Source organism: Papio anubis, chromosome 20 (genome assembly GCF_008728515.1).
Source record: "Papio anubis isolate 15944 chromosome 20, Panubis1.0, whole genome shotgun sequence".
In the NCBI taxonomy this organism is placed as follows: domain Eukaryota; kingdom Metazoa; phylum Chordata; class Mammalia; order Primates; family Cercopithecidae; genus Papio; species Papio anubis.
In genome coordinates this window covers 21,186,735-21,194,941 of record NC_044995.1, presented here as the reverse complement: position 1 = coordinate 21,194,941, position 8,207 = coordinate 21,186,735, and the positions used below count along the sequence as shown (strand labels likewise).

At 53.2% G+C, this 8,207-nt stretch overlaps 1 protein-coding gene across 1 annotated transcript; it reads right to left on the bottom strand.

Annotated features, from left to right (window-relative positions):
* Window positions 1–2,526: 2,526 nt before the first annotated feature.
* LOC101000949 (protein FAM187B) lies at window positions 2,527–6,594 on the bottom strand. The gene is made up of 2 exons (XM_003915335.5): window positions 5,726–6,594; window positions 2,527–2,939 (listed from the first exon to the last, which is right to left on the bottom strand). The coding sequence occupies exons 1-2, from the start codon at window positions 6,445–6,447 to the stop codon at window positions 2,552–2,554; spliced, it is 1,110 nt and encodes a 369-aa protein (XP_003915384.1). The 5' UTR covers window positions 6,448–6,594; the 3' UTR covers window positions 2,527–2,551.
* Window positions 6,595–8,207: the final 1,613 nt, after the last annotated feature.

Genomic DNA, 8,207 nt, shown 5'->3' with positions numbered 1-8,207 from the left:
ACCACGCCTGCCTAATTTTTGTATTTTTTGTAGAGATGGGTTTTCACCGTGTTGGCCAGGCTGGTCTCGAACTCCTGACCTCAGGAGAATCATCATTTTAAGTGGACATCAGGTCATGTCTCTCCACTGCTCAAATCCCTCACATGGCTCCCATTTCATCTCAAATAAAGCCCACAGCTACTACCCTGGCCTACAGGGTCCCACACACTCTGGGCTCTGATGACCTTGATTTTCTCTCCACAGTTGCCTTCCTGTCCTAATCAGCTCCATCCACCAAGTAGACACCCACCCCCAGAGCCTGTGCCTGCAACTGCTTGGGGTAGGCTGAATAACGCCTCCCAAAGATGTCACTCTAATCCCCAGCACCAGTGAATGTTACCCCTGGGGAGTGTGCCTTAGAAGGGTGAGGAAGCTGGGTGCTCCTGTTCCTGTCCCTCGAGGTTAAGGACTGCTCCTGGGGTGTCAACTGCCCAGCTTCCAGCCTGCTCCATGAGTGGCTCAGCAGGCTTCTGGAATGAGTTAGGAAGCCCTTGGCACCCACTGGAATCATGCCCATGACTGCTAAAGCTGCAGGGGACTTCCAGGACTTTCCAGGGATATGGGTGAGTGTATTTGTTGTCTGTTGCTGCAAAACAGATCGCCAGAAATTCAGTGACTTAAAACAACACACATCTATGATCTCACAGTTTCTATGGATCAGGAGTTCAGGCACAGCTTAGCTGAGCCCTCCATCTGAGGTCTCAGAAGGCTGCTGTCAGACACGGATTGGGCTGTACTTTCATTTGGAGGCTCGACTGGGGATGAATCTACTTCTGAGTTCATCTGGGTTATTGGCAGAGTTCGTTTCCCTCTGGCTGTGTAACTGAAGGTCCTAGCCTTTTGCCTGCTGTCAACTGGGAACCTCCCTCAGGTCCTAGAGGCCACTTGCGTCTCCTAGAGGCCACCCACAGCTCCCTACCGTGTGGACTTCCTCAATGTGGCTGCTTACTTCATCAAGCCAACAAGCCTCCCTCCCTCTGATCTGCTAACACAGAGTTATAGATAACATAAGGCAAGCTAGGGAGTGACAGCTCAACACCTTTACTGTGTGCTATTGGTTAGGTGCAAGGTCACAGGTCTGGTCCACACTGGAGGGGAGGGGATCATACAAGGCATGGACACCAGGAGGTGGGAAGTCACTGGGGTCACCTTAGGGGCTGCCCTGACAGCCTTGGAGCACTGGGGCACTGACAGCCTCTGCTATAGGTTGTGAGACTTCAGTGCTGTGCAGAACAAACCCCTGAGTGTGGAACCCGTGCTTGGCTCTCCCTGTCCCACCTCCAGCTCCCACGCAATGGGGGCTTCTATGGGTGCAGGCACTGGGGGGCTCCCTGGGAGCTGGGGTGGGCACTTCAGGTCTCCTTTCACCTTCCAACCACTGGCCCCTTCCCACGCTCAGTGTGTGACCTCAGGTAGGTTGCTTGGAGCTTCTGAGTCTTGATGTTCTCAGCTGCAAGACAAAGTTAACAGTGGCACCAGCCTCTTGGGTGATTGTGGGGACATAGCACTTATGAAGGGTTTGAGTTTTGACCACACCAGGAAGTCCCCAAATGTTTGCTATGATTATCATTATTATTGTCTACCTCTGGTTCCCAGGGAAGCCTCTTTAGTTCTCAGGGAACGCTCCCTCATTCTGCAGGAATCTTTGAACATCTGGGCACCACATGAAGCCTTAAGTGTTTTGGCAACAGTGTCTGGTACATGAGGGGTGAATCCAGCCCTGTCATGGGGGCAAGGGTTCTGTTCTGGGAGAGTTTCATCTCTGTCCAGTCATGGCTTCACTGCACTATCAGGGCAATGAATTTTAATGGCATGAATGATTGTTCACTCTTGCACTCTGCTGAACAGTGTGTGATTTCTGGGAACAGCCAGGCCTGGTGATTCCTGCAGGTCAGCTGAGCCAGACCTGGCGCCTTGTACCAGCAGAAGGGCCTGTCTCCCCTTCCAAGGGCCTGAGGGGCTTCGCTCCACTGCAAGAGCCTGGAAAAGTGGTGCGTATCTGGTACTGCCTCTGACTTGGGGAGTGGTGGCTGGGCCTGAAGGCCTGGGCACAGTAGGGAGGGCGGGCAAGGGATGGGCAGGGAAAGACAGCAGGGCCCAGTGAGATCTGGGGAGCCTAGGGATGCCCTGCTCATATTCCCCATCTTGTTGGGGGAATGGGGTGAGTGAGGAGGCTATGAGTTACCACCCTTGGGGAGACACCCAAAGAATGGCCTCGTTCCATCTTTCCCTCCTTCTGAAGAACACAGGGCTTGGGCCAGGCAACCTGGTTTGAACTAGAATCCCCAGCCTCAGTTTCCTCATCTGTGGAATGGAAATTACTAATGAGTTAACAGAGCAGGACCTGACCCAGGGAAGAGCTCGGTTACCCTGGGCTATGGCCGCAGGTCTGTCCTGGTTCATGCAACTCAGAGCAGCGTGTGGGTGGGCACGGGGGCGGGAGTGACGGAAGGGGAGGCTGTGGCTAAGAGGGAACCGGAGGCTGGGTCCACTTGTGCATCGGAGGTTCGCTTTATTTCACCATCAGCACCTGTTTGCTTCTCTTGCTCGGGGAAGGGCGGATGAACTTGAGCAGCGCCCCCAGCAGGACCAGGACGGTGCCGACAAGCAGCACCAGCTTCAACCCCTTGAGCACGGAGTCCGCTCTGCCCGGCAGGGACTTCCTTGCCTCCCGCCACTGGGCATCGTTCTCTCTCCACTGAGCCTCCAGCGTCTCCGGACTGGTGGCGGGGTTGAACTGGGCCACGAGCTCCTGCTGCACGAAGCACTTGTAGATGGCCGGCTGGAAGACCTGCAGCTGCCTGCCGCCGGTGGAGGGGTCCAGGAAGGTGGTGAAGTCCCGGCCGGAGAGCTGGCTCTCCCAAGTCAGGGGGGTGTCGTTGGCATGCCAGTTGACGGGCCTGCGAGGAGGACAAGGTCAGGTGCAGGGCCCAGGGAGAAAGGAGGGACCGACGTCTGAAGGGAGGTGGAGACAGCGGCCCCCTTCTCCCTGAGGAACAAAAAATAAAGCACTGCTCCGCCCCCCTCCTTGCCACTCCTCACGGAGCACTGTGCAGCCGTCGACAGTGAGGTGGGGGCTCCCAGGGCTCCACCCCTTACTGGCCCGATCCCTTACTGGCTCCACCCCTTACTGGCCCCATCCCTTACTGGCTCCACCCCTTACTGGCCCCACCCCTTACTGGCCTCACCCCTTACTGGCTGGGTGACCTGGGCAAATGCCTCAAGCTCTTTGAACTTCCATTTCCTCATCTAAAAATAAGAGTCTAGACTGGGCTTGGTGGCTCACACCTGTAATCCCAGCACTTTCGGAGGCAAAGGCAAGGAGGATGGCTTGAGCCCAGGAGTTCAGGACCAATCTGGACAACAAAGCAAGAACCTATGTCTGCAAAAATTAAAAAAATTAGCTGGACACGGTGGCATGCGCCTGTGGTCCCAGCTGCTCAGGAGGCTGAGGTGGGAGGATCACTTGAGCCCAAGAGGTTGAGGCTGCAGTGAGCCAGTCACAGCACTGCACTCCAGCCTGGGTGACAGAGCAAGACCCTGTCCCAAAAAAGAAAACGACAAACCAAAAAAATGGAGAGTAATGATTGTACCTCGTAAGGTTATTTGGAGGAGTTAGCAAGGGCACTCCTTTAATGATTTGTGCACCTGCCTTTGCCTGTCTGGTCTCATCTCCTTCACCCTCCGCTTCACTCACTTTGCTCAGCCACGCTGCTCTCCTAGATGTTCCTCTGACATGCTGGGCACAGCCTCCGCCCTGGTTGTTCCCTCTGTCCCCAGAGTTCCCTCACCTCCTTTCAGTCTGGGCTGAAATGGCAGCTTCTCAGAGGAACCTTCCCTGACCCCACCACTTTACACTTTTAACTTCCCCTATTCCCAGCATCCTTCCCTGCTCTGTCACCATCTGAAATACAATAGGTCGGGCACAGTGGCTCAGGTTTGTAACCCCTCCCTTTGGGAGGCTGAGGTGGGAGGATCACTTGAATCCAGGAGTTTGGGCCCAGCCTGGGCCACAGAGTGAGACCTCATCTCTACAAAACTTAAAAACTTAGCCGAGCATAGTGGTGCATGCCTGTAGTCCCAGCTACTGTGGAGGCTGAGATGGGAGAATCACTTGAGCCTGGGGAATTGAGGCTGCAGTGAGCCGTGATCGCGCCACTGCACTCCAGCCAGGGTGACAGAGCAAGAACCTGTCTCTAATAATAATAAAAACAACAACAATAATAAAACTATGTATTTATGCACCACAAGGGCAGGAATCTCTGTTGGTTGTGTTCTTCACTGTTTCACAGGTCCCTAGAATGGAGCTTGGCATATAAATGTGCAGTGAACACGTGTTTAGTGGAGAATGAGTCAGGCACTGACATACCCAGCGTGGTGGAAGAACAGAGAGGATACTCCACAGACAATATCATAAAAGCTTGCGTTCCCAGCTAGGTACATTGTGGAACTTCTTATTGGATGCCGTGGCAGGCACTCTACAGTCTTTAGTATCCTTAACACATCACAATGACCCCGTGTGGCCAGGGGCTGGCAAGACCTCTGCACTGAGTTGGACAGCGGCCCCCCAAAACACATGTCCTTCCCAGAACCTCAGAATGTAACCTTATTTGGAAATTGGATCATTGCAGATATAATCAGTTGAGATGAGAGCATGTTGGAATAGGGTGGGCCCTCAATCCAATCTGAGCGGCATCCTTTTAAGAAAAGGAGAAGAGAAACAGGGACACAGGCACCCAGGAAGAATGCCAAGTGATGGTGGAGGCGGGCATTGGAGAGAAGCAGCCACAAGCCAGAGAAGACCGGGATCTCTGACTGCGTCCAGAAGCTACAAAAAGGGAGGATTCTGCCCAGCTCGGAGGGACTGAGAGGGAGTGTGGTTCTACTGACACCTTGGTTTCAGACTTACAGCCTCCAGAAGGGTGAGACAATGAATTTCTGGGTTGTTTTTGTTTTTTTGCATTTGTTTTTTGAGTCAGAGTTGTCTCCCACTGTTGCCCAGGCTGGAGTGCAGTGGTGTGATCTCGGCTCACTGCAACCTCCGGGTTCAAGTGATTCTCCTGCCTCAGCCTATCAAGTAGCTGGGATTACAGGCATGTGCCACCATACCTGGCTAATTTTTGTATTTCTAGTAGAGACGGGGTTTCACCGTGTTGGCCAGGCTGGTCTCGAACTCCTGACCTCAGGTGATCCACCCGCCTCGGCCTCCCAAAGTGCTGGGATTACAGGCATGAGCCACTGCACCCAGCCTGCATTTCTTATTAAGGGGCAGGTGGATTGGGGGAGAGGAGGGGAAGGGGGTATTTTCCAGGGACTCCTGGCAGGAAGCAAGATGAGTGTGAATTCTGGTAGGCAGGCCCTGATGGGAAGCCCCGGGGGGAACAGCATCTCCTCCAGGGTCTCAATGACCTTCCCAGATGAGGCAGGGGCCTGTTGGAGTCCCTCAGCTTCCTGGGCTTCCCCCGTCACAGCCCCATCTGTCTGCCTGTGCTTTTCCCATTCCAATTCGCACCACCCTGGGCTGTGTCCCCCTTGGACTGTTTAAGACCAGGGCCTGGCACTGTCCTGATGACCACTATGGGGCTGACCTGCATAGAACGCCCCCTTGTCCCTCTGCACAAATTACCACCAAGGATCCCCCGACCGGAAGAACCTGGCTAGGGGCCAGAGGCAGGGATTCCATCACCTGTACATGGATCCTAAGGGACAGTCGAGCCACACAAATTCTGTCTCCTCATCGAGCCTGAAGTTGTCAAAAATGACGTAATCCACCCTTAACTGTGTGTTATTGGTGCACCGGACGTGGCAGGCTTCCACCTGCAGCTCAGGCCGCAAGCGGCTAGACCACACCAGCATCTCTCCCAGATAGAGCCAGCAGGGCATGGCTTCCTTCAGAGGCTCCTCAATGTAGCAGTACCCCAGGCGTTTACGCTCGCCCGGCTCCTTACAGCGGTTGCAGTCCTGCCAGGGCTCCCACCGGGTAAAAATGAGCTCTTTGCTGCCCAGAGGTAGGGTCTCGTTCTGCAGGGGCCTCTGACCCAGGTCCTTGTGTGTTACATGCAGGGTGGAGACGTCCTGGAAGTCAATTTCATACTGCACCACTTGGCGGCCATTCTTATTCCAGCAGTGGTAGAAGCCCGTCTGGGAGGGCGATGGATCTTTAATGAGAAGGCTGCCCTCGGGCATTATTTCCATGTTGGAAATGTTGGTGAGGCTGGCGAGCCTGCCCTTCTTGCCTTGTGTGAATAAGTAGTACCAGTGTGCCCCCGAGGAGTTGCAATACAGGAGAATGTCATTGCCGGAGAGTAAGGCCTGTTGGCACTGCTTACCACTGGGGCAGCTGATGGAAAAGTAGAACCCCAGCGCCGGGGCAGCAAAGTTGAGCAGCAGCCACAGCGTGGGTGGCATGGTGGACTGGGGCTGGGGCAGTGGGCCGGTGCCACCCTGAACATTGTGAGGTCACCCATGAACTCTGGCCTCAGCCCTGGGCAGTGGGATGAACTGCAGCCACCACATGGGTGTGTGAGGTCACCATCCCCTTTTGTTTTATGACAAGCTGACAACACTATTTTTTCTTTTTTTTTTTTTTAGACAAGGACTCGCTCTTTTACCCAGGCTGGAAGGCAGCGCTGCAATCACAGCTCACTGCAGCCTCACACTCCTGTAATCAAGCAATCCTCTCACCTCAGCCTCCTGAGTAGCTGAGACTACAGGTGCATGCTAACCATGCCCAGCTAGTTTAAAATTTTTTCTGTAGAGACGGGGTCTTGTTATGTTGCCCAGGCTGGTCTCGAACTCCTGGCCTCAAGTCATCCTTCCACCTTGGCCCCCCAAAGTGCTGGGATTTCAGGCGTGAGCCACTGTGCCCCGCCAACCATATTTAATTTCTATTCCAAGCCCTCCATTTTGCTGGGAAAGGAGCAAACTTAATTTGTCTATTCAGAATTTTCTCTACTACCTGCCCCCCTTCCTTTCCCAGGGGTGAGACTACATTCCCAGGGATGGAACAAGAGCATGAACGTGTCACATGTGAACACTCAACACATATTTCCTGAACTCTTACTATGTTCTGAGCACACTTCTTAGCACTGGGGATAAAGCAGTAAACAAATCCTCTCTGGGTCTGGGCTTGGTGGCTCACGCCTATAATCCCAGCACTTTGGGAGGCTGAGGTAGGCGGATCATCCGAGGTCAGGAGTTCAAGACCAGCCCGGCCAACATGGTGAAACCCCGTCTTTACTAAATAGCTGGGCATGGTGGTGGGCACCTGTAATCCCAGTTACTCGGGAGGCTGAGGCAGGAGAATCGCTTGAACCTGGGAGACGGAGGTGCAGTAAGCCAAGATCGCACCACTGCACTCTGGCCTAGGTGACAAGAGTGAAACTCCGTCTCAAAAAAATAAAAAAAATTAAAAAAAAATTCTCTCTGGTTACTGTTCTGACCTCCTGCACCTCTCCCCCTACTCCCTACCCTCCAACCACACTGGCCTCCCACTGTTCCCTGAATCTGTCAGGCAGGCAGAGGGGCTCTTGCCCCAGAACCATTGCACGTGCTGGTCCCCGTCTCTTCCCTCAGCCATCTGCGTGACTCAATACATCTTCAACAAATATTTTTCTCAGTTGCTCCCTTTCCTTCCATTCCATTTTCTAAACCCCTTCTCAGGGGGTGGCTCACACGTGTAATGCCAGCACTTGCCAGCACTTTGGGTGGCCAAGATGAGAGGATCACTTGAGGTCAGGAATTCGAGACCAGCCTGGCCAACACGGTGAAGCCCCATCTCTACTAAAAATACAAAAAAATTAGCCGGGCATGGTGGTGGGCACCTGTAATCCCAGCTACTCGGGTGGCCGAGGCAGGAGAACAGCTTGAACCCAGGAGGCAGAGGTTGCAGTGAGTGCAGATTGCGCCACTGCACTCCAGCCTGGGTGACAGAGACCCTGCCTCAAAAAAAATTAAAAAAAAAATAAATAAATAAATAAAATTCATCTTCCAAACTTTTCCAAAAATAGAAAAAGATGGAACATTTCTATGAGACTTGCATCACCATATACCAAAACTTTATAAGGACATTACAACAAAGAAAAATCTCAGGTCGATCTCTTTTGTAAACATAGACGCAATATCCCAAAGGAAATATTAGCAAATTGATTCCAGTGATTTTCTTTACA

Bases quoted from the DNA above. Each gene is read 5' to 3' on its own strand.
- LOC101000949 (XM_003915335.5), bottom strand. From the start codon at position 6,447: ATGCCACCCACGCTGTGGCTGCTGCTCAACTTTGCTGCCCCGGCGCTG. The intron at 2,940-5,725 runs GTGATGGAATCC...TCCTCCTCGCAG, and splicing joins CCCTTAGGATCCATGTACAG to GCCCGTCAACTGGCATGCCA.